This window comes from Rosa chinensis, chromosome 5, assembly GCF_002994745.2.
Source record: "Rosa chinensis cultivar Old Blush chromosome 5, RchiOBHm-V2, whole genome shotgun sequence".
Classification (NCBI taxonomy): domain Eukaryota; kingdom Viridiplantae; phylum Streptophyta; class Magnoliopsida; order Rosales; family Rosaceae; genus Rosa; species Rosa chinensis.
In genome coordinates this window covers 70,352,753-70,378,967 of record NC_037092.1, presented here as the reverse complement: position 1 = coordinate 70,378,967, position 26,215 = coordinate 70,352,753, and the positions used below count along the sequence as shown (strand labels likewise).

The following is a 26,215-nucleotide window of genomic DNA, read 5'->3' as shown; positions in this document are numbered from 1 at the left end:
CAATCACGGAACTATCTATTCTTCTTACAAGACGCACACAAGGTCCAGTTGATGAATCTGGAGGGAGGCTCTTAAATCCTGCTCCTTATTGTCATACATACCTCCCCATTTGCTTTCAAGATCAAACTCCCCCAATGGTTTAGCATGCGAAGAATTAATCATTCTTCTCATCTGCAGTAACCTGGTCAGACCCAAAATTTGTGCGACTCTATCAATAATGTAGCTCTCTCTCTCTCTCTCTCTCTCTCTCTCTCTCTCTCTCTCTCTCTCTCTCTCTCTCTCTCTCTCTCTCTCCTTGTCGAGCCAGCCCGAAAGCCCATGAAACAATGCCGTACAGGTAATTCTAATCCCAAGTACAAGGGGGATGAGCATGCTACTAATTCTAGTCCAGAAAAGGAGGAGGGGATTGATATGAATGCGGGCTTTAATTTTAGCTTAAATGATGCTGCTAACCTGAATGTTGGTGAGGAGAGAGATTGTTTTGATTTGAATTTGGATGCCAAGTTTGGGTCAAGGGACCAAGGCCCCGTTTGAAATTGCTTCGCTTTAAAAAAAATCAGCTTTTGTTTAAAATTTTAGATTTTATTGTGTTTGGTAAATAAATAAAAAGCAGCTTTAATTGGAAGTTATAGGTCACTGGCAACAGACTTTAGAAGCAGCCCAAAGGTTGCTTTTAGAAGCTGCTGTAGATCAAAACACACTCTGCAGTTGTTTTATGTAATGACAGCACTTTTAAAAATATTATTTACCAAACACGAAACTATTTTAATTCACAGCTAATTATTCTCACAACACAGCAACGGCAGTTTTTTTTAAAAGTCACAACAATCTCAAACTAACCCCAAGAGGAGGGGTATCGATTTCGATTTGAATTTGGAGGTTAATGAGGAATATTGGGATACGTAGGAGAGTGACAGTGAAGACAAGCTTAAGGTTAGGCGATACCCCGGGGGGAGGAGAGAGAGAGAGATACGAAAGCACTAAATTACCCCTTGGAAAATAAATAACGGCACAAGTGTTGACGGTGTTAGTGACGGCATGTATTAAAAGTGTATCAGGTTTATAAATCCATTTACTTATGTGATAGTTTCGAAAAGTCGTTATTTTAACTTAATGGATTTAAGTTCATGTATTGTTCTTAAAATTTCCCATAAAGAAATATTCATAACAACTATTATTGAGGAACAATTCATGAGAAAAAGTTATTCTCATTTTTTAGTTTATAAAAATAAAGACTCTCATGGGTTCAAATGTTTTTTTTTTGGTCTGAAATGCTTTGAATGAAAAGCCCAAAAATGGGAAGAGATACAGAAGATTGCCATTACAACATAGCAGCAACTGGTACAACACACCAGGTAATAAGTAGGAACCAGTGTGGACATGGAAGACCAACACTAGACAAAACAGAAACTAAAGAGGTTGGGGGTCCATTGACCCAAATTTCATTGCACAACCTTAATTTGGCAAGCTTTGCAGCCACATCAGCCGCACGATTAGATTCTCGGGAAATCCATGATCAAGAGAGCTCGGTAAGAAACCCTTTTAAGTGGTGAAATTCTGACAGAAAAGGATAGATTCTCTAAATATCAATTCTTGGGAATCACTTTCAATTATGATATTGTCCAGCTTCAAACTATGAGCCAATTTGATGCCTTGTGCCTAGTCTAACGGTTTAGGGCATGGGTTCAAATGGTGACTCAATCAAATTATATCATACTAAACTTGTGCTTAGTAACGGTTTAAAAATTTGGAGCATGATTACATGTTCAGAAGCATATACTAGAATTTTCTCTTATGGTGAAATTACCATTTTCCAGAGTTTCATACACCATTTAGTGGTTATTTGGTCAATGACATGTCATCTTTGGACTTCTATCACACAGTAGTGCCTAGTGTTTTTTAGAACCTTGATCACACGGCTTTGATTGAAAGCTTCAATCCAATTCCTATCACATCAACGAAATAAAAAGATACATCAAGTTCGATGTTCTTCATTTGGGCTTCTGATTTCGGATCGAGTCTTTCAATTTGTTTTTTTTCTTCAGGAAAGACTAAGAGTCCTACAAAATTATACAGCTAAAAATTATAACCATCAGATAGTGCTCAAACCCTCAAATAATGTTTTAACACTAATGGCAACACGAGAGGGTGTTGAGCACTGCTCAGTGGAATTAGTCCAAAAATGTTGAATGCAGAAAGGACTAGTTTTCAAAATTTCCTCATGAGTCTAGGACCTGTAATACTTCAGCCGATGCCATGCATACTGCTTTATAGTATGTGGTCTGCTAATGGCACGGTCAACTTACAGGAGCTCTTAATTCTTCATATATATATATATATATATATATATATATATATATATATATATTATAGCTCGATCTCTCACTCCATATAGTGAAATCCACAGGAAATGAGGGAATTAAGCAGAAGAAAACACAATTAAGAAAGCTACATGATATTCAAGGTGGTAAACCACAAAACAAATCACAAATCCTAGCTAGCTAGGAGATGTGGATTTGCAGATCACAAAGCCAAATCTTATTTTACACAATAATAAGGTAGTCTCCAACCCAACTGGAGAATTCATCTTAAACAATATTTTCTTATTAATACAGACCACATGAGCTGCAGCTCACTGCCTAGCTTCTTTCACTTGTGGCAGCCGCATGAGGTGCAGCTGCAGCTTTGGCCGCACTTGCAGCCATTTTCAGCACCGAAGCTCATCTCTGACTCCTCAAAGTACCTGTCAATACAACAAAATTTTAGCCACCAAACTAATTAGGTTTAGTCAGTCTTGTCAAGAAATTAAAATCCTAATTTATTATGGTTTTTTACTTCAATACAAAATGATGTGAAACTAAAATAGATCTCATGCACATGAAAAGTCGAGGGGAAAAAATTTACATGTTGGTTGATGGAACCCCAGCAATGATGGTTGCTGTTGTGCTGCTCTCAAGATCTGGGTAGTTTCCACAGCTGCATATACAGTACATAGTTTCAGAGAAAGATACAAATAAGTATTTTGTAGGAAATATAGCAATTGATCAAGATCATCGGATACAGTTAGGAGAATAGGGGAGTTAATTACTTGCAGCTAGAGCCGCATTTGCAGCCAGAACCGCATTTGCAGCTTGTTGATCCACACCCAGACATACTTTCAAGAGTTTTTGGGAATGAAGAGAAGATATTAATTCTGGGAATTGTATACACTCAAAAGTCTGGGATGAGTTCTCTAGCAAGGCCTCAACTGCTATTTATACTGCAACGAGAGATAAAGGTTGCAGATATCCACCATACACGTGGCCGAATCCTAGATATCTTGATAGAACTAGTAAATTTCTTCACTTGCGCATATAGCTTACCAATACTAGAGTTTGGATGCTCTACTTATATTTTTAGAATTTCTGGTGTCTATACCAATAAAACTCTCCAATTAATTGTCTTTTCAATATGAATATTAACTCTAAAAGCAACGGTATTTAGATAGAAGGTTGATATTGAGGTTCTGACCGTTTAATATAAGTAGATATCCGAACATATTTCTCAGCATTCATGCACCACTCAAGTCCAATCATATCTTATTATTTGGGAGGAATTTTTTTCTTTTTAATGGGCAATGGTTTATCTTTTGTTGAGAAAAAGTTCCCCTTTGAGAAGAAGAGCACTTGTTTATGCACTAAACTGACTAGAGGTAGCTTGGCTATAAGTACTTAAGTAGACAATCCATTGGTACAGTGCAACCTATGATGCATGGAAACGCGAAACCGCCCTCGTTTCCCGTATCGAAACGGGAAACGGGTCTGAAACGGGTCGGAAACGCCCGGAAACGCGAATCGGATTTGGAAACGTTTTGGAAACGTACGTATCCAATTAGGAAACGCCAGAATGTAAATAAATAGGAAACGTGGGGGTATTACTGACTTTTTACTAGGCATAAATTGAAAAAAAAATAAACAAACAAAAGACGCGACCAGACGAGAGAGAGACCAGAGACGCGACCACATCGAGATCGTGAGAGAGACAGAGACGCGACAACGACGCGACCTCAGACGCAAACGAGACCCTCGATCGTTTCTCTTCTGCTCGGAGACCCAGTTCCGGTCGCTCCTCTCCAGTTTCGGTCGTTCCTCTTCTAGCCGCTCAAGACTTCTCCTCTCAACCAGTTCGGTCGCTCCTCTTCTCCAGTTGCGGTCGTTCCGGTCGTTCCTCTCAAGTCCTCTTCTAGCCGCTTCGGGTACGTTTGTTCTGCTCTTCTTCTCCTCAATTCACTTTCTTATCCTCTTTGCTTTTCTGAGTTTTCTCGATCAATCTTTTTAAAAGCAATATTACTTGATTCACCTTTCAGTGAGTTTTGAAAGATGGTGAAGTTTGCTTTCATGGGTTTGGTTCTTAATCTCATTTTCTGATGTGTAATTGATAAAGTTTAGTTCTTTTGAATCTGGGTAGTCGTAATTTTGATGTAAGAAGTGTTGGGTTGGTTTATATCAGCATGATTGTAGTAAAAAGTGAGCTTAATTTGCCTAAAGTGAGCATCTTTTTGTCATTGTCACGTTTTGATTGATGATATAAACGCTGATTAGATTGCTTTGCGAACTGAGAATCGTTGAAACTTGAATTGTGTATTGGTGTAATGTTGAATTGTGTATTTTTGAATTGTGTATTTTTCAGGAACCATGAGCACCAGAGGAACACCTCCTATTAGTTCTAGTGCCGGGTCTGTTAACGCCAGTGATAGTAGTGGATCTGCTGATCCTGAAAATGAGATAATTGATGATAAAGCACCATTGTGGAAATTTGTGAAGAAGATTGACAAAATGGCAGGTGGTGGAAGTTGGAGGTGGCGGTGGAGATCATTGATGATAAAGCACCATTGTTTATGCTTCATATATTTTTTTTCTTCTAATTATATATATTTATATATATATATATATATATATATATATATTTAATTGGCGTTTCCTTCACGTTTCCGTTTCCTATTACATTTAAGATTTGCCGTTTCCACGTTTCCGATCGTATCGTATCCGGAAACTCGTACCCGTTTCGGTGCTTCTTAGAGTGCAACTAATGAGTCAGAGTTTTTGGAAGAAAAAAACATGGATAATGAACTATGAAGCTGGTCCTTATTCCTTAAGTCAACTAAGCTAGCAGTATTCAGAAAATCAAATTAAAAAAGAAGTGACGATTCAGACATTCCATTGATAGAGCCATAATTAAGACTAAAATATGGCCACAACTACACAGAAATAAGAGTCCTTGGTAGATCAATCAAACACACATAAGCGGTCATTTTCTGTAGGTAATTTCCTAAACCAAAATGTTTCGATCAACTTATGTTTACCGGAAGACCCCAGAAAAATGAAAGCTGTGCTTTTATGTATATGATACATCACTTCAGCTCCATGTGCATTATTTCTTTACTGTGGTGACATGAGTTCCTAATTTTTCTAGTTTAGCATCTATTTTTTTGTTAATAAAATAAATATGTGATAACATTTGAATAGTATAATACTCCTCGTCACATACACATTTATCTATAATCATGATCCCTCAACTTGAAGATAAATGAAACAACTGTCAAAATGTAAACATATTATCATCCTGTGTTTTTCTTTGGCCACTATAAATTGTCTTAAGCTGGCGTAGCATCTGCAGGCATGAAACATGCTTTTTCTGAGACAAAGATGTACACATCAAACTAGAGAAATATTTGAATTGTTCTTATCCTGGGTCCCTTAATTTGTTAATATGAAATCTTTTCTTATATTCATACTCTAATATCTAAGACAGTTGACAACATCAAGGAAAGTAACACAAGTTTTCCTGACACCCATTTGTTATATCCAAAGCTATATGCAAAATCTGTCCATCTTCAAAAAAAAAAAAAAAAAAAAAAAAAAACCCACTTGCATTGTTTGATGTATTTTAGATAGTTTTTTCTCACATGTACAGGGGTGCAAGTAGCCAAACGTGAAACTTTTTGACTTTGGCCTTAAGCTAAATATGACAATTAGGACTTTTTTATTGATGTACCATTTTCATATGGTGGGTCTTGAAGAGCTTCTATCCCCTGATTGTGGAGCCTGCTTTAATTGTCTCCAAAAGTGAAAATATTCTCTTCAAATCTCTTCACCAGTGGTCTACACTTCTTTTTTCTTTCTTTTCTCTTTCAAAACAAAAGGTTCTCCATTTGCTTTTATTTCCTTCTTAATTATTTTTCCTCTAAAATGTTCTAAGTTTCTAACTTGCCAATATCTTTTGGAATATTAAATATCAAAGCTATGTAATATGAAATCATCACTTGCGTGTAGCTAACCTCTCCTATCCAACAATGAGAAATGCAGGCTCAACGCTAACCATCAAGACAGAGGAGGGTAGAATCTTGTTGTGGAACAAAATGAACCATCCTTTTTTGTATCATGAAATCCTCAGAAAAATAGCTCTGCAAAACAAGCAAATCTGGTAACTATCTTATTTCTAAACGTTAATACTTCTTAACTAGTAACCAGACTAACCATGTAAGTTGCACCATACATAAGCAAGCAATATTGAGAATCTAAAATCAAAACTAGAAAAATATATTATAGCCTTTAATTTCCCATGAAGATGAATTTTGATATACAGAAGAGAGCATGTATCTCCTAAAGAACAAGATATTCAGAAAATTGAGTGTATAAGAACCTGCCTATTGGTCATTCTGCATGCAGCAGATAGAGCCTGGATTGCTTGTTTGTACATTTTTCTCAGGTCTCAAACATTGAACCTGAGAGGAAATCATGCAGAAACTCTCTCGTAAATGTTGTAATTTCCTGAATGTTGTATACAGTATCTTTCCCATCTACTAATTGATTCACCCAAATTTCTTCATATAGATTTGCCAGTACTGCAGAGGTTTTTGCCCAGGATCTCATGACTAATTGCTAGACTTACATGTATACAGAATCTTGTTGAGTGGTTAGTCATGTTCCATTATCTCTGGTATGAAACAAAATAGATGGAAATAATGAACTAGGATTCTCCATTTGATAGGGTTTTGAATAACAGCACAATACCAGAAATAAAACATAACCAGAAGATGCAGAAACTTATTATATTCATGATAAATAACATAAACAATCACTTTTGCAAATAAAATTTGTTCAATCAGAATGACTCAGACATTGTAATTACTAACAGGCTTGGACTCCTACTCACCTTACTGGTTGATACATGAAAAACAGAACAAAAACAGAAAGCCATCATAGTAGCAGAAGCTGATTGTTGAACATAACTCGTTTCTTGAGAGGCAATGCACAAAAAGAGACAATGAGCTTCACATTCATTTGATGATGATTGTTCTAAGACACATAATGTGAGAAAATTCTATAGAGCATTTTCATGGAAACGACTCACATTGTTGACAAGAAAAGCTTAGATACAGCCGTTGTAACTTGTATATACAACTAGTTTATCAGATTCATGGGTCTTGTGCTAGTCATATAATGCATTGTGCACTAGGTATGATGAATAGAATTCAGATAGTTGCCTTATCAAAGTTGAAGTTTATCAATGGTGTCCCAGTTCTGCATAATGTCACGGCTTGATCAGGGATTATAACACTTCCGACAGTTCCCCTAGTGCATGAAGGATAAGGTAAAACTATTTGCATCACATTTGTGGATTATATTGTGAATCACATCTCTAGTAGAAGTGAAACTTACCTGTACATCTATAACAGGATGTTCCCATTATATAGAATTCAGTCAGCATAGTTTCATCATATCTCATAATGTAGACATAGCTTAATTGAATAAAAGGGCGGGTAGTTTTGGCGGAGGGACTGTTAAACAAATTTAGGAGTTAAACTCACTGGAGCTATTTAGAGTCAGTCAAACAATAATCAAACCCTTATCAACAAACATTTAAAGATAAACTGGTAGTATGAGGCCAATTTGAAATTTGAATGTATAAATCTTGGGCTTGGAAATACCTGCAACTTAAACTACAACTCAACAGATGATCCTTGTGCTATTCAGGCAAAACAACACTTTTCATTGAATAGGTATCACTAACCTTTAATCAACCATAATTTTATCGACCTGAAGTCTGTCTGTCATTTCACCATTCACAAGTTTCCTAAGACCAATCTTTAGCTCTTGAATTCCTTCCCCCAAAATAGCACAGACAGGGAATATAGGAACATCTTGCACCCTTCTTTTCAGTTCTTCATGCACGCCTTCAGTCCCTTCCTCATCTATTTTATTTGCCACTATGAGTGATGGTCGATCAGATAAACCCACTTGATGGTAATCAAGCTCTAAGACCAAATCTCTAAGCTGTTCCCAAGGTGGGGTTCCTTTTCGACCATCCAATCCAGCAGCCAAGTCCACCACATAAGCTATAACCTTTGTGCGTTCTATATGGCGAAGGAATGCATGTCCAAGTCCACGATTCTCATGGGCACCCTTTATGAGTCCCGGAACATCAGCAACCGTGAGTGAAAAGTCATCAAAGTTTAGGTTCCCCAAATTGGGTCTAAGAGTGGTGAAGGCGTAATGGCCCACTGCAGGCTTAGCCCTAGATATAGCCCCTAATAGAGTACTTTTACCAGCATTCGGCATTCCCACTAGGCTCACATCAGCAATGCTCTTTAGCTCTAATATGAGAACAGCTTCAGAACCAGGCAAACCAGCACCGAGGGTCAACTGATCATCATCAGATACTTGAGCATCCAACGAATCAGATTTGAACTTCCTTGGGACTTTGAGAGACACGCTACCTAGACCACCTTCCGCTCCACGAGCAATAACTAGTCGTTGACCTCTTACTGTTAACTCAGCAACGTTGTATTGCATTTGTTCTTCTTCCTCTGTCTTGTCTTCTGTGCAAATCTCAGACAAAGAAGGTGGAGATTGAGTAGGAACCTCAGTGGATTCAACTTGGGAGATTTCCTTCATGTGAGCTGATTCCTCAATAATTCTTTCAGGTCGAGATGATGAGCTACCCCTAGTATCCACTGCCATATTTGGACCACTAGGGGCAGATTGCTGGTCAGAGCCAGTTACATCATCAATAGGAGTACCTGGAAGCTCCCATGGATCCAAATCTTTAGAAACATGGCTTTCAGCAACAAAAGGAATTTCACCCTGCAATAGATGAATCACTGTACCAATGGGCACTTGGGCAACCTACCAACATAAAAAAGATATTTCATAATAAACTTCTACTTTCTAATTTTAATAGTGGGATATGACACAATTTTTTAACATAATGAGGGCTGCTAAAAAGATATAACCTTATCCTCTCCTCGGGTGCCAATTTTATTCTTCGAGGATCCATGTCCCCCTCTCTGTGCTATCTGCAGAACAACACAACTGAAACTTAATTTTGCCAACCGAGGACAATAAATCTATAGATTATCCAGAAACATGGAAAATAGAAGATATCCATACAAGATGAGGTTGCAAACCGCTGAAGTCCCAAACTGTTGGAGAACATTCCAAAATCACATCGCCACCTCTTCCACCATTCCCACCTGCATTGCTCCGGGGTTAGATGCAGAAGTGATACAGAACAGCAAGTTTCACATTTCTAAAAGAAAACATAAAACTCTTGAAATAGCTTGAACTAAAATAAAATATAAGATGCTGCTCATTCGAAAAATGATTATAGAGAACCCACCATCAGGTATGCCATGGCGGTCATGGCGACTACGGCGAGAGCTGGAACAACCACTGCCACCACCGCCCCCTTTAGCATATAGCCTAAACCTGTCTATCATTTTCCTTTCCTAAAAAGTTAAAAGGTCCCAAACATACAATGCTTTAGATAAAGATACTCAAATCAAGAAAAATGATAACAGTAAGGATTGATAAGAGGGCAAATGCAGCAACCTGTAGAGGGGCAAGCTTCGACTTCTTGTGAGGAGTATCCGAGTAGGAAGACGATATCGAAAAAATCCATGGCGACTTAAAAGACTGACTCAAGGCCTTTATCTGCCTAAATGGTTTTGCACGCTGTACCCACATCTGTCTTTGTTGTTTTATCCCTCAAACTCTTCTTAAGCTATTCCCTAGTATATCATGCATTCACTAGATTTGGATTGCCTATCAAAACAGACAAATGAACATTCAACAGATGTGTTAAAGAATTCTCTCTCTCTCTCTCTCCCTCTCTCTCTCTCTCTCTCTCTCTCTCTCTCTCTCTCTCTCTCTCTCTCTCTCTCTCTCTCTATGTTCAAACTGCATCAGTACAATTTGTATTATCAGAATACTTTTTAAGGCATTACTGCCATCAAAGTCACCTCAATCATCACTAACCTTCAAAAGTATCATGCTTTCTAGTTGAAGAAGTTAACTGAAGGATACCCTTTTGTGTAAATTACCATGCAGTACTATGGTATCAGTGTGAATCAAACATCTTGCTACTAAAAACTAATGAAAGCAAGAAACTTTACAAAAACTGAGAGAACAAAGTCGTACAGATTATCAATAGTGCATGCCCATTTCAACAAGCGTCTGAACCAGTTTATGCTAAAACCCTTAAACCCTACTACTAGCAGAACCCAAAAGAAATAGAAACTTCGCCATTGCATACAGCAATAATAATCAAAGAAGACCAACGGAAAGAAAAAGAGGGGAGAAAAGTCACCTGCTTTTGCGTCGCTGTGAGATTAGAGAGTAGGTAGGACTGAGGCTTGCTACAATTTGCGTCAGAGAGAGAGGTGAAATGAGTGAGTCTGAAATTGGAAGCGAGGCTGGGAATGAGAATGAGCAAAGCCGCAACGAGAAGGAGAACACTGCAACCGCCATGGCTTTGTGGGTTAGAAGATTGGGCCGGATCACAGTGGGCTGTTATTGCATGGGATGAAATAACACATTCAAAGGCCCAATTATAATACCCGAATGGACCGTCTGTTTGTGATTTGTTTAAGAGTTTATGAAAACGGGGCATTAACGTTTTGATACATTAAGTAGAACAATTCGATATTAGAGGTGGAGTAACTCTATCTTTAGCCTGATTTCAAGCTTGTCTACTTCTATAAAGAATTGGTCTATAATAATGTATTGATACGTTAATGTACCGGAGAACTTTATTTTGCTTAAAGCGGTTTCAAAATATCAAAATTTGGGCAAATAAAGCTAAAAGAGTTTTTTAAGTTATAAAAGCTTTTTTTTTTCTTTTGTGCTTTTACAAAAGTTCTTAAATTTTTTATGAAAAACTTTGTGCTTCTAAGAAAACCACTTTCAATGAAAGCGCTACGTAACAAAAGCACTTCTATGATGGAGTATTTAGTGCACCGACGTGCACTTACATCAATAAGAATAGACAATTGAATAACATCAAGTATATTTTTTTGTTATTAAAAAAAATATATTAAAAATCAATGACTGATATCTAGTGGTACACTTGCACCGCAGGTGCATAGAAAAATCTTTCCACTCTTATACAAACAATATGAATCAGATTCTTTTACCGTTTCATATCATCATGGAAATTGTTTGGGATCCCAAATTAGGGTCCAAATAAAATTACATCTACCGGATCAATAACTGTAAGGACAGTACATAAATGACTACTCTTTCATCAAATGTTCGTACTCAGCTTCAAACCTACTCGTACATCTTCAGCATCTAATTTGAAGGCAGTGATGACATTCAGATCGATGCAAATAGCAACGACTTTTTACGTCCAACAAAAACAAAACCTAGGAAGCTGCGAGACTGCTGGAGGTACATATACTAACAAACTACAAACAAAACTATTATGTGCAAGGACTGCTACATCTAATAGTTCATCTAACATCAACTACAGATAACTTCATCTAATAGTTCTTCAAAGATCAAATCCTCAAGTTCGAGTGCCACACACTCAGTTTCCCATTGAAGGTTCATCCAAGTATCGGCCTTCGCCAAATCTCGAGCCAAGATATCATCCAATGACTGGACCAGCTCTGGCCTGAAGCTCATATGTGAGCTAATCCTTGTCCACACATCTTCAAGAAGATGCTGCCCTTTCGGCATTGGACGGTGTTTGGAGCCACTGAAGGACAAGGCCCTTGGGAAGTAGGTGTATGATCTCTCATGGATATCAAGGAGTGTCTCATTCACTAAATCAAAAAGAAGCTGGTGATCCCAATTTCCAGTAAAATCGAGTTGATGCTGAAATCGAGCCTCCAATTCCTTGAACACTGAAGGATCCAAAGGCTGGTCCATGGAGTACCATGTTCCAAGGAATTCATTTCCCATGAAACCTGACAGCCCAAGAACATCTCTAACATAGTTGAGTTCAGGATTATCCATTTTGTCTACAAATTGTGAGGAGTGATGGTCCACATTCGTCTGTTCGATTTCAGTTTGCTCACACTTTGCACTGCTGCAGAGTTCTGTAAACAATCATGAGAGAAATTCAGTTATTTAACATATTGAATGGTCGAAAACTAAAGAAAATACTTGAGACATGTAAAAATAAATGTGCAGTGACAATAGGCATGTATGAACAGTATTACCTTCTGAGATTGATAACTCTGAAGAATAAGATTCAAAAGTACAACTTCCACTTGGTTGTGCTTTCTCTCCTTCGGGACTCATCGTAAAAACAATGTCTCGTTGCTCATGAGTTCGGCTTTCTTCTTCTCCTTCTTCTTCTTCTTCTTCTTCTTCTTCTTCTGGCTCAACTACATACTCATGAAGGTCCTCTCTGTCACTTTGTTCTTCTATGCTATTCTGGAACTCTGTCTCTAAAATAGCTTCGAGTCCTTCCGACTTACCTGTATCTACATTAAGGCTCGCCAACTTGGGACCAATATGACTATCATTTTCCTTACTTGTCTTGTGGTCCACTACATTTTTAACCGGAATCCCTAAGCGAAAAGCATCTCTATGTGGCCCATTTAGAAAGGAACACAAAGAGTCAAGGTCAGGTAGTGATAGATTTCTTCTGGTGCATTTCTGAGCATTCCCAGTTGAAGTAACTTTTTCTTCACTTCTTAACTTTAAACTCATGGAGTGATGCAACTTGGCCTCACTTCTGCAACTACTCTCAAACAACTGACTATATCTATTGAGTGACTCATCTAGAGAGGAGGTTCTACTTACACGGCGTTTTCGCTTTCCAAGAGTATCATCCAAACCATCAATCTTGCTTCTCTCTTCACCAGTGATCATCTCTGGTGTTTCACACATTTCTTTACCATCACATCCAGAAGGGTCTTCAGGGATGAGTGTTTCAGTGGAAGTGGGAGTATTTCCCTTCTTGCTTTCCTGCGGTGCATGCATTAGCTTCTGCTTTATATCTTTAAAACGACTCACGACCAATTGATTCCACCCTTGATATCTAAATCCCTCAGGCAAGTCCTCTTGAGATTCTGATGTCACTAGTTTTGGCGACCGAGTACTAGCAAGAAGTTTTTCTCCCTTTGGGAAGGACCAGATTTCATTCTGCTTGTGTTTTAGTGTGCTAGGCATAACACTTCTAGCTCTAGACGAATCAGCTACAGGAAATGAACTTGATTTTGTTAATCTTACTTTGGTATTGGACTTGTGCAGGCCCGGAAACTGGTTTCTGTTAACATCTGGATCTTGAAGGAATTTTAAGAAAAATTCCTTGTTTGCCTTGATTAGCTCCAAAAGATCAACATGATCATAAAACTGGTCGTGGGAAATGTCTTTTTTCAGCTGATTACTTGTTATTGGCTTCTTGCTTGGTGAGGACTCCATGACTTTTTCTGGAGAAATTGCCTGTTCCAGGGTACAGTTTTCATTAGATGCAACTAACTCATAAGGCGCCTTCGAAAAATCATCTGAAGGCTTTACATCATGCATTTCACTAGTTCTCCACAACCATGGTTGCCCAGAGAAGCTTACAATCCATCTTTTGTGGCTTACAATCCATCTTTTGTGGCTTTCTTCTTTACATACCTGTTTAGCTTTTGATGCCTTTAGTTGAGATTTCTTGGACTTTTTCTTTGCAGAGCTCGTTTCTTTACCATTCTGTTTGACCTAACATAATTTACATTTAATTTCTGTCAGTTTATGTTTCACTGCATAACAACCACAACTCCATGCAACATGTCACATCACAACTTAAATTTCTAAATTCTGCGATAAATCAAAGAGTAACATGAATTCACATACCAGCAAGGGTTCAGCTTCAGCACTCGACTCTTTCTTTTCACCATTGTCGTGGTTTTTCAAAGTTGCTTTTCGACTTCCACTACCTACAAGAATAAATGATCTCTCTAAGCTTATAAAATCAAATCATATGTGTCATAAAATGGAAAATTTTCTCAGAACCTCTTCAGTCCTAGTGACAATACCTTTTCTTTTCGTTACTTAAGAATACATTATCAAATGCTAAACAATTAATATACTGAGTTCTAGACAGCTATCTGAATAGAAGCAATTTTTTGTGTCTAAAGCATATATAGTGGTTTTCACTAGCTCGTTCTATCCGGTCTAAAATACTGGCTACTTAGATGGGATCATGGAACATCTTATGAAACGTTTTAGAAGCAAAAAGGTCTGCCAGAGTAGCACCAATTAAGACAGCTGTTTTCTAGATAAGTAAATATTGATAGAAGATTTGGACTGGGAATAGCCTACCTCTGATTCTTCCTCTGCCGTGCTTTCGGCCTGGAAGCATCTTCTTGACACTATGCCAACGATGGTAATCAAGGATATGCATCAGGCTCCACATGCAGCCTTGATGACTGCTCGGAAATCCCGTGTCCTGGCGCTGCAATTGCTTTCTCATTTTTTAACACAAAGGGAAAGTTTATAGTCTTGAAATGTTTGAGACCCAATTGAGTATTTAATCTCCACCACCCTGAAACAACATAAAGAGAGCACAACCATGTAAGCTACACACATAAAAGCTAAGAGCTTAGACAAGTAATTCACATAAATTTTCCAGCCCTTAAAAAGCCTTGGAGAAATTATATCAAACATTTAGTAGGCAAGTTGCAAAGCAGGATTTCTAAACGATGATCATGATATTCTCAATTCAAAGTCGAATGGCAGAAGCAAATTCCAATTCTCATATCAAAAATTCAAAAAGCTTGCAACTTTACCGAAGTTCATCAAACCCAAAAACGTTGAGGTCCGAAAAACTCAAACCCCAGAACAGAACATAAGAAATGAGATTTACATAGAAACGAAAGAGACAGCGTTATGCTTAAGAATCAAGTTGACAAAAACAAGGGTTACACCCGTACATCTAATTAGTAATTAATGTTGGAAAAAGCAACGTTAATTTCCATTAATTATGGGAACCAAGCAACCAAAAAGTAACAGAAGAAGAGCTATGAACCTTGAGAAAAGCTTGGAGACTCTGTTCAGTTAGAAGCATGCAACAGTTTCAGGCTCTAGGAAAGGTGCGAAAATGGTTGAATTTGTAAACGGTATGTATTTAATATAGCTGAAGAGATATAGTGCTGTTGTTTAGTGTAGCGTATACGGAAAGTAAAGCAAAGATGTAGGGAAGAAGGTAGTTTGGTCTTCCATAGTAGCAGAGAAAAAGGAGCATATTACCCGCCAAGAATTTGTTAGGAACTTTAGAATGGTCCACTCACTCACATTCTGACCCAGCCTTCTTGGTCCAAGCCACAAGCCTACCATGGAAGCCAAGTCGACCATGTATTAATTTGATTAAGAGGTCTGGCTCCACTTGGTCTAAAATATCAACCATGTCATTAGCAAGATTAGTTGAATACTTATATAGGTGATTAGATCGATAGAGATCAGGTGATGTCAACAGTGCACTGGTTTGGAAGGCATTAGTTAAGTTTTGGTACAACAGTCTAGCAATGTGGTTGGAGGTGTGTGTGATATTAATGGTTGATGTAGTTGAACGTTGTTTAAAGGATAATGTTAGTCAACTGATGTTTAGTGCGGATTAATAAGTAATATAGTCAAACGATAATATTGGAGTGGTTATGCTCCGTACGGAATCAAAAAAAATTCTCACAACAAAAAAGATATAAACATTTATATGTGAGGTACATTTTTTTTTTAATAGGTAAATAGGGATTTCAATAGCAAAGGCTAAAAGTCTAAAACAATACAGGTGGACCCACATAGGGTTAGTAAGACTAGCGATATGCTAGGACCACTCACTAATACAAATCAATACTCACTTATTTTAAGTGAGCCTATAAATTACACATAGGCTAAGTCTCAAAACAAAAACAACAACTTAAAATTTTCTCCTTGCCCTTCTTAGTTCTCACTAGGACTAGGAGGCTTGGTAAGGTACTCAAAACAGGTCACCTGCGCTGCAGCAACTTTCTTAGACTTTGAGGGATTTTATCTTTCGATCCTAAACCTTGTTTTAGTCGGTTTAACTTAACAAGCAAAATTGAAGAGGGATGCTTGAAAAGTGCTACTATATACATCCAAAAGGATTTAGACCTCTAGTATCTCAAAAGTGTTATTTTGGTTAATAATACTCTAAATTTCCCTTATGAAGCAAGTGAAAATCTAAAATTTAGGTGAATTAGCACACCTACATTTTTTCCCTGGCTCCATGCAAACAAGTTAAGACTGTATGAAAACTCTACAAAATTATGTGCTACTTCGAAATAAATTGTACTCTAAGATGTGCTACTTCAAAATAAATTGTACTCTAAGATTTTTTACCGTAAAATCTAGTAAAATAATAGTTGTAGTGCAAGTAATTATGAAATATATAATGCTTCAAAGAACATAGCATTCCTAATGTCTACAAAATAAGCACAAAAAAGGTACTTAGAATGATATAAAGGGCAAACAATCTCAAAAGACATCTCTATTTCTGCCTAAAAAGAAAGAAAAGAGTGAATTAGATCAAAGCCTACATGATTGAAACTTGAAAGCCTTGACAACTAAAGTGTTTACATGGACTAATGAATAATTAAAGTTACATGTGTTTGGAATCATTCAAACCCAGTCCAGGTCCACATACTCCAAATTGTCATTGAATATTTCAAATATGGCATATAGGCTGGAAAGGGATATTGAGCAGCTAGTCAGCAGGGTCTTGCATCACTGGGAATAATCATATGAACTTCTAGATAATTATCAAACATAATCTAACATCTTGAAGAATATTCAAACAGAAATAGTAAAAAGTGACACACACAGCCAGTCAGAAATTTTGTTGGTGTTCTGGAAATTATGAAATTTGACTTGGAATAGATATGGAGCTTGAATTCAATGCATGAAATCGTGGGAGAGGAACTGAATTAGGTCAAACAGAGATATTGATGCTGACCTTATTCGTGAGTCTTTTGTGTGATGCTATTTATGCATAGGATTTACCTGTTGAAAATTGGGCAGACACCCAAAACCCTGAGAAAGCCTACAAACTGCTCTAGCCCAATTCTTATTTTCCTTGTTATGTAGATTGAGAATCAACCAATTTTTTAACTAGGTTTCTTTTGGGGAATTAATAGTTATCTCTTTGGGCAGGGTTTCCACAATTCCACTGGGATTTTTAATTGTATGGCAAAAGCCATTATGTCCCTTCTTATCCTATGCACTCTTAAAAAAACAATTAAAATATGACCAAGGATGGTGAGCATTAAAACAATTGTAGATTGCTAGGTATTTCTTTACCAGTAAGATGAAGAAGTTCGCATATGAAATCGCTTTTGTTTGATTTATTATTTTTGTTTTAACGTTGTTGAGATAAAATGTTGTCTATTTTGTTTTTTATGCACTCACCACTCTTTAAACACCTTTTATCATTTGTTTTGATTTCTTTGAAGTATTTTAACGAATATTTTGCATATGTGTTATAAACGAGCACTTCAAGTGAAAGTAGTCATGCATGAACCTCCTTGGTCCATTTATTAACTTTACTATAAGAGATGAATTGTGATCTTAAGTATCTCAAATTTACTTTATATATGTAATTTAATGATATTGGACTATATTGAAATTATAAGAATGGGGTTGTGAGAATTCCTTCTTAAGTCTTTGCCTAGCCCTACCATCACCATATATATTCCTTCCCCAAAGGGGAGCGACTTGTTCAGATTTTCCTGCCCAAAAATCTAAACCCCAGAGTCCTGTTGGGATAGTTATTTGGCATCACTTGCCAACCATATTAGCAAGCTGTAAGATTCATATGCAAGTTTCTTTTTTCTTGATAATGAAGTTTATTCATATGCAAGTTGTTTTGTTATTCCTGTGGAACCAATAGATTATGCACATGGCAACAAAAATTATGCAGGTAAAGCACAGCCCCTTTTACCCCTTTATAATTTTAAGTTTTCTTCATCTGGGTCAGTTCAGTTTCCCACTACAGTTGATTGGAATATCAAAAATCACATTGTCCCAATTAATAGAAAAAGTTTCGTCTTATCTTTGATTTATCATGTATCAATCTCAACTAATTGGACCACAATCAATCATATGATTGGTATTGTGAAAACATGAACATGTTTTATCATGCATCTTGGGCTCAAAAGCTCCATTTAGAATAAATAAAATAAATACTGATTTGTCCCTGAAAAGGTCACCTTGTTAACTTCTACATGGTCCTCAATTGTCAAGCCAGTGAAAAGAGCTTCGAGATGCTTAGAAGAAACTCATGAAAGGGTTGCTGAAGCTAAGAGGGTAGCAACATGTAGCTTTACTCATTTTAGACGGAGGAATTCGCCATTGACTTTTAATATAAATAAATAGAAGCGTCATTATTTTAGTTTTTTTTCATTCACATTAAAAGTTGATGGCAATTTCCTCCGTCTGTCATGGATAACTTCTTGAAATTTGGCTAAGATATGAGGTGTCTTGCTTCTCCTTTCCATTTATGTTGTTTTCCTTTTAGTTTGGTCTTCATTTATTTCCGTTCCCATCGCCAACCTCAAGACTTACTCACCAGTTTCTCTTAGGCAGTATTTGGGTAAGAGACTCTATCGGGGGATTTACATTTTACTCGAATTTTATTATTCCATTTCCATGTGGATAAGTTCCCCGTTTGGATAAAAAAAAACATAAAGGTACTTTATTTTCTCCAGATTTTAAAATTGAAATTTAAGAGGAATTAACATTAAACAAATCCTTTCGTGGAGTCCCGCCTCCACAAGTGTTGTTTCAGTCTATTCCTAATGGTATAAAGTGCAAAAGAATAAAGGGCGACTGAACAGCTCGATGAGATATGTTGTACCGCCTCCTGTCAAAGGAAATACACAGGGCAACGGAAATACACAGGGCGTTAGATTGGTAGACCGAGCTAGTTGGTCTACGCAACTCTGATGCCAAAGTTAGGGCTATGTATTTAATTTGACAGAATAACAGTATTAGCTTAAGAGAAAAATTACCATTAATGAGGCTTGTTGAGCAATTTATATATTCCTCAACTGAAATGAGCTCTCTCTTTTCTTCGATATGGGACAAATACCTCCCATAGTAAGAAAAATCTCTTTAGCAGAGACATCTCTCCTTGATGTTGTAATGCTGTTAGTAGACACCGGTGTCACTCGTTATGAGTGAAACGATGTCTAGTCATGTTGGAGGTTAGTGATTGGGGTCTAGGCGTCCCAGTGTGGTCTAATGGAAATGATTAACGTTGACAAGTTCGATTATGTGATGGTTCTGCATAATCCTATTGATGTATGTAGGCTTGAAATTCTCATGATACTGAAACCGCGCAAAGTGCGACCTTTTAGCCATTGGCTATCTTCTTCCTCTGCTTTTCTCTAGGTTCGATTTCCACTATGGATTTTCGTTATGTATGTGTATTCTATAATTTTATGACAGGTTTGATGTTTAATTTCGGCTAAGCTACAACAGTTCTCATCTTGATTTCATGAAATATGAAGCCACCATCCAATTTGGGTGATCCATGACTGTGTCATTATCCTTGATATTTGGTTTTGTGATTTCATGGGAAACCCTAACACTAATTTCTCTTTGCTATTGAAGAGTTTCTCATCCATCTCCAAATACTTTCCAGCCACATAAGCTATATTGATAATTGATTCCTTCACCTCAAAAATAGGTGGCATAAAGATTATTAAGAGAAGAGAGTTTGTCGGCCAAAACAGAAAAAAATTTACCAAAATATCCCTCAAATATTAAAAAATATTTTAACTGAAATATTTGAGAAAGACAAAATGGTCAATTCATAAATAAAAGAAAAACAAAAGAAATTTAACAAAAAAAATCAATAATCAAAAACTGTTTTAGGGAATCAGAAATTGAGATAAATTGGTTGTGTGTTCTCATTGATAATATGGGTCTCTTTATACAGAGGATTACAATGCATAGAGTCTGAATCATACAAGGAAAGATAATCTCTAGATTCTTCTAATTAAACTCTATTACCACTAGGTCAAGTAACCTAGAGTTTGGGCCAAACACAAATAGAGATATCCTTAAACACTCCTTCTTGTGTTGTCCAAACGCGATGCTTCTCTCGTTGCCTCGTTAAAAACCTTGTCGAGTAATAAAAACCCAGTGGGACAGAAATAACCTCGGTCGAAGGGGAAAAATAGCACAACAAACCCTTCACGATTCGAGACGAACATGTAGACATCTCCCCCTGATGTCTATGCCTCCCCCTGATGACTATGATCATGGAGTTCAGATAATTTCCGCAAGCCAATTCTTGCCACATGTTTCTCGAACGTGGATTTGGGCAATGACTTAGTAAACAAGTCTGCCTCATTGTCCTCAGATCGAACCTGGTTTACTTTGATCTTGAGGAGCTTCTGTTGTTGCTGATTATAGAAGAATTTAGGCGATATGTGCTTGGTGTTGTCGCCTTTGATGTAGCCTTGCTTCATTTGTTCAATGCAAGCAGCATTATCCTCATAAATGCTCGTTGGCTCATCTGTGGTAGACTTCAAACCACAATTGCTTTGAACATGCGTAACTATGGATCGAAGCCATATGCATTCACGAACTGCTTCGTGAAGAGCAATAATCTCTGCATGATTCGAAGAGGTAGCGACTAAGGTCTGCTATGTAGACCTCCAAGATATCGCGGTCTTTCCCATGGTGAAGACATAACCAGTTTGGAAGCGACCTTTGTGGGGGTCAGAGAGATACCCAGCATCTGCAAAACCTTCCAAAACACTTATATCGTTTTGGGTTGGGGAGAGGGAACGCAGTCCACCATGTGTAGCGTCCCTGGCACTTGATGGGTCCGAATCCATCTTCTCTCTGTAGGGATAGAACAAGCCCATATCGATCGTACCACTTGGGTATCAAAAGATATCTTTAACACCAGTCCAATGGCGTCGTGTTGGCACAGAGCTATATCTAGCTAGCAAGTTCACAGCTAATGAGATATCCGGTCTTGTGCATTGTGCTAAGTACAACAATGCGCCTATTGCACTTAGATAGGGCACTTTTGCCTCTAGCACTTCTTCGTTGTCATCTTTTGGACGGAATGGATCCTTCTTTGGATTAAGACTATGGACGACCATTGGGGTGCTTGAAGGCTTAATCTTATTAGTGTTGAAACACCTAAGTATCTTTTGGGTATTAGCTGATTGATGAATCAGGATACCATCTCTACGGTGCTCAAGTTCTAAACCGAGGCAAAATCGTGTTTTTCCAAGATCTTTCATCTCAAACTCGGATTTCAAGTGTTCAGCGGTTTCCCTTAACTCTTTAAGGGTGCCAATTATGTTCATGTCATCAACATAAACCTCTACTATTGCAAATCCGGAACTTGTTCTTTTTATGAACACACATGGGCATAGTTCATTGTTGACATATCCCTTTCCAATCAAGTAGTCACTTAGACGGTTATACCACATCCGTCCGGATTATTTCAATCCATATAGTGAGCGTTTCAATCTAATCGCAAACGCGCTCCGTGGTTTAGAGCCACTTGATTTGGGTAACTGAATTCCATCTGGAATCTTCATGTATATTTCTGTATCTAGATCCCCATATAGATACGCAGTAACCACATCCACAAGCTGCATGTTCAGTTTTTCGGAAACTACCAAACTGACAAGGTAGCGGAACGTAATGACGTCCATTACAGGAGAATAGGTCTCCTCGTAGTCTATTCCAGGGCGTTGTGAGAAGCCTTGCGCCACAAGGAGAGCTTTGTATCTTACAATCTCGTTTTTCTCATTACGCTTTCTAACGAATACTCATTTGTGACCAACTGGTTTGGTGTTGGGCGGTATTGGTACAACTTTGACAAATACCTTTCTTTTCGCTAGAGAATCAAGTTCTGTTTGGATCGCATCTTTCTATTTTGGCCAATCAGCTCTACATTGGCATTCATCAACGGAGCGTGGTTCGATGTCATCGGTCTCAATAATCTCACACGCCACTGAATATGCGAATACATCATCAATGATGATGGAGTTTCTTTCCCACGTCCCATGTACACTAGTGTAGTTTACAGAGATCTCTACGTTCTCAGGGATAGATTCTGACATTGAGGCGTCCCCCAATGATGTCTCTTGGACATAACCATAATCCGGAACATTCTCATGGGACCGATTTTGATTATCGATGATTAAAGGATTTGTTTGTGCATCATTCACTCTCTTTCTAGGGCGAGTATCCTTCGAACCAATTGGTCTACCGCGCTTCCTTGCGAGACCTGCGGCCATAGACGCCACATCATTGCCATGCTGGGCAATGGCGCCATCTCCTAGTGTCATAGGAGTGGCGTGATGTCCAGTATTCGGAACATCGATCCTTGCAGGCACGTTTGCAGCAGGTATGTGTGATCTCGTCACTTTGGCAACATCAGAAAATGCATCAGGCAGAGTATCTGCTACGCTCTGGAGCTCGATTATTCGTCGCACTTCAAGTTCGGACTGTGCGGTATGGGGATCGAGATGAGACATAGTAGGGACAGACCACGACAATTCCTGTCGTTCCTGTGGAACATCTGTGTTCTTATCTCCCCCTAACGATGGGAAGACAGTCTCATCAAAGTGACGATCCACAAATCTAGCGGTAAAGAGATCGCCTGTCAAGGGTTCAAGATAGCGGACGATAGTTGGAGATTCATAGCCAACATAGATGCCCATTCGTCGTTGTGGACCCATCTTAGTACGCTGTGGCGGCGTCATAGGCACATAGATGGCACACCCAAAAATGTGTAAATGCGAGATATTAGGCTCGTATCCAGTCACTAGCTGTAACGCAGAGTAAGATTGGGTTGCAGTGGGTCATAGACGAATCAGCGTTGCTGCATGCAATATTGCATATCCCCAAGCAGAAACAGGGAGATTGGTGCGCATAACCAATGTCCGCGCTATCATTTGTAGTCGTTTGATAGCGGCTTCTGCGAGACCATTTTGGGTATGAACATGGGGAACTGGATGCTCTACATCAATCCCCAGTGACATGCAATAATCATCGAACGTTTTCGATGTAAACTCCCTAGCATTATCAAGTCGAATGGACTTAATAGGATGGTCAGGGTAGTGAGCCCGTAGACGGATGATCTGGGCGAGGAGTTTAGCATAAGCAGCATTTCGAGTGGACAACATCGCGACATGTGACCAGCGTGTCAACGCATCAACCAATACCATAAAGTATTTAAAAGGTCCGCATGATGGTTGAATTGGTCCACAGATATCTCCTTGGATTCTCTGTAAGAAAGGAATGAGTATTTTAGGATCCTTTGCATAGGACGGTCTCGGTCCTAATTTCCCGAAGGAACAGGCTTTGCAAAATGAGCGAGGGGCCTTAGAAGCAACCAATGAGGATTTTGGTCGGGCCTGAGCGTCTGTGGCGCTATTAGAAGCAAAGTATGTGACTACATCTCCCATTATGGCGTTAGAGCCATGAAAATTAGTTTGTGTGGCGTCATGGCCACTAGGAGGAGCAACCATGGCGTCATGCTCATGGTTGGCGCCATATATGGCGTCATCACTAGGGGCAGCCTTTCGGCAGTCTAAGACAGCAGCAGCGTCAGAAGCTACAATTTTTGCGGTCTTGCTAAGTCCTGGAATCAATTCTTGATTCTTGCTTCTTCTCACTCTGAAGAAAGGATGCCCGTGTGAAGTCTTAAGTATACGGAGCATTATATCACGACCAGGATGTCCTAGTACGTCATGCCAAAGCCAATATGTGTCGGAATCCAAGAGATCTTCTCTTATGACATTATTGGATTCAATTGGTCGAATTGTAGTGACATAAAGTCCACTAGATTGACACATAAGCTTCTCTAAGATGCGCTTCCGTCCGCAATCATTAGAGGTAATGCAAAGGAATTCTATTCCGTTCTCACTATGCGTTTCTGCATGGAATCTGTTGGCTCTTATATCTTTAAAGCTCAATAAGGTTCGATTTGCCTTAGGAGCGTAGAGAGCTTCAATGACTTTAATCAAGGTGCCATTGGGCAAAAGGAATTGGGTCATTCCATGTCCTTGAACTAAACTTGATGGCCCAGCCATCGTAGTCACAGAGGAATATGTAGGCAACATCTCTAAGAATAATTGCCTATGTCATAGAATGGTGTGCGTAGTCGCACTATCTGCAAGACATTGTAGTTCATCCATTCCTAAAAGAAAAGCTCGTAATTAAAAAAGAGTCATAATGAAAAGAACTCAACTTTTATTAATAAGCCAAATGGAATTACATCATCGTTTCTTTAACCAAAGAAAATCTAATCCAATAAACTAGTTAATGCAAAACAATGGTAGTCGTCTAACTTCTTTCGGTAATTTCATTATAAATGTGACCAGGTGAGCAGAGAGATGTCGGTGGAGTAAAGCTCGCTTAAGTACCACTTATCTCAAAACTTTTCTAGACATCACATTTACATTGAGTACGCCTACTTTGAAGAAAAGCTAATATCATTGGCATCTGCTACAAAAGTAATATGGCAATTGCCTACATCTCTTGGAAAATAAAAAGACTTAATCAAAATCGCCAGTTTCTGGGTCTTGATCCTTGTAGTCTTCCACCCTTAGATCGAGATCGCCATCTTGATCTTCTTGTTCCATGTAATTTGCCTCCTTTGCTTCATGATACATCTTGTATGCGTTTGCAACATTCTGGGATGCAGTACACTTCTTTGCCCAATGTCCACTTGATCCACATCGAAGACAAACATCTTTATGGTCAGGCTCCCTTGATCGAGATGCTTTTGGTGCATGATTTGGACAACTATTACTCTTGGTGGCGTCACCACCATAGCCGGAGGCTCCGCCTCTCTCTCTCTTTACACGTTGACCTCCACGGTTCCGTGCACGCCTCTCTTGGCGATTTCCTTCCTCTTAAGGGTGAGAATATGGACCAGAACGTCCAGAATTGTCCATACTCTTAGGGTTTCGCTCCTTGTGTCCTCCCTTGGGGGAGCGACTATAGTTAGACTCCGGAATAGACTTAGTTCCCACGGGTCTAGCATTATAGTTCTTCACAAGTATGTTGTCATGCTTTTCAGCTACGTTCATGCCGCCAATAAACTCATGAAACCTCGTGATACGTCCTGCTTTCACATCAATCCGATAATTCTTTGAAATCATCAGGGCAGAGATAGGGAAGGTAGAGAGAGTATTCTCGATCAACATCATATCAGTTATGGTTTGGCCACAAAACTCCATCAGAGACTTGATACGAAGAGCTTCCGAGTTATCATCAAGCACATACTTGAAATCGCAAAAGCGGAGGCTATGCCATCGCACTTCTAAATCAGGAAGCAGGGAGTCACGAACGTTGTCAAATCGCTGCTCAAGTTCAACCCATAGCTTTCTTGGGTCTTCCTCATTGAGGTATTCACTTTGGAGCTCGTCATTCATGTGCCTTGTCATGAGAATGATGACTTTAGCTTGATTTGCTTCAAAAGCAGTAGCTTGCTCAATGGAGAGCACGTTCTGACTAGGCTCTTGGATGGTTTCCAGAAGTCCATCAGCCTTAAGATGTTGGCGCACATCTCAGACCCACCTATGGTATCCTGCGCCAGTTGTCTCTAATGGAACAAAGTTCAACTTTTCAGGTAACTTATCCTGAAAAACAACACAAGATTAGGGTTAGTTTCGGAGCGAAAAAGGTTACCACGAAAAACTGTTAAATTTCTGAGCGTAGTCGCTTCCAAGAAATTAGGGATTTTATGAGCGTAGTCGCTTCCAAGAAAATCCGATTCCAAGAGGGGTTTTGGATTAGATTGAAACAACGATGTATGTGGTCGATCGTTTTCTTCTCAACAAACTCTAAGTTTGGAGGACTCTACAAGCTCCAAGCTTGGAGTGAGCACGAACCCCCACAGTTCGGCTATTGGCCTCCCCTATGAAGAAGAAAGGGGGGTAGGAGAAGGGACGTTG

General features: G+C 38.6%; 3 protein-coding genes across 4 annotated transcripts; all 3 read right to left on the bottom strand.

Annotated features, from left to right (window-relative positions):
- Positions 1-2,419: 2,419 nt before the first annotated feature.
- Positions 2,420-3,250, bottom strand: LOC112165495 (metallothionein-like protein 1). Its single transcript, XM_024302039.2, has 3 exons — positions 3,089-3,250; positions 2,905-2,976; positions 2,420-2,743 (listed from the first exon to the last, which is right to left on the bottom strand). Exons 1-3 carry the CDS (start codon positions 3,151-3,153, stop codon positions 2,650-2,652), a joined length of 231 nt encoding a protein of 76 aa, XP_024157807.1. The 5' UTR covers positions 3,154-3,250; the 3' UTR covers positions 2,420-2,649.
- A 3,655-nt stretch (positions 3,251-6,905) lies between these two features.
- Positions 6,906-10,792, bottom strand: LOC112165493 (probable GTP-binding protein OBGM, mitochondrial). Its single transcript, XM_024302036.2, has 7 exons — positions 10,630-10,792; positions 9,873-10,085; positions 9,661-9,769; positions 9,432-9,514; positions 9,275-9,337; positions 8,053-9,167; positions 6,906-6,975 (listed from the first exon to the last, which is right to left on the bottom strand). Exons 2-6 carry the CDS (start codon positions 10,005-10,007, stop codon positions 8,055-8,057), a joined length of 1,503 nt encoding a protein of 500 aa, XP_024157804.1. The 5' UTR covers positions 10,008-10,085; positions 10,630-10,792; the 3' UTR covers positions 6,906-6,975; positions 8,053-8,054.
- Positions 10,793-11,437: 645 nt separating this feature from the next.
- Positions 11,438-15,582, bottom strand: LOC112165714 (protein TRM32). Of its 2 annotated transcripts, none has more exons than XM_024302332.2 (6): positions 15,289-15,582; positions 14,583-14,805; positions 14,115-14,197; positions 13,899-13,979; positions 12,488-13,718; positions 11,438-12,364 (listed from the first exon to the last, which is right to left on the bottom strand). In XM_024302332.2, the coding sequence occupies exons 2-6, from the start codon at positions 14,731-14,733 to the stop codon at positions 11,784-11,786; spliced, it is 2,127 nt and encodes a 708-aa protein (XP_024158100.1). In that variant the 5' UTR covers positions 14,734-14,805; positions 15,289-15,582; the 3' UTR covers positions 11,438-11,783. The 2 variants fall into 2 exon arrangements, with proteins under 2 accessions (XP_024158100.1, XP_040375512.1); XM_040519578.1 differs by lacking the exon at positions 15,289-15,582 and adding an exon at positions 15,050-15,180.
- Positions 15,583-26,215: the final 10,633 nt, after the last annotated feature.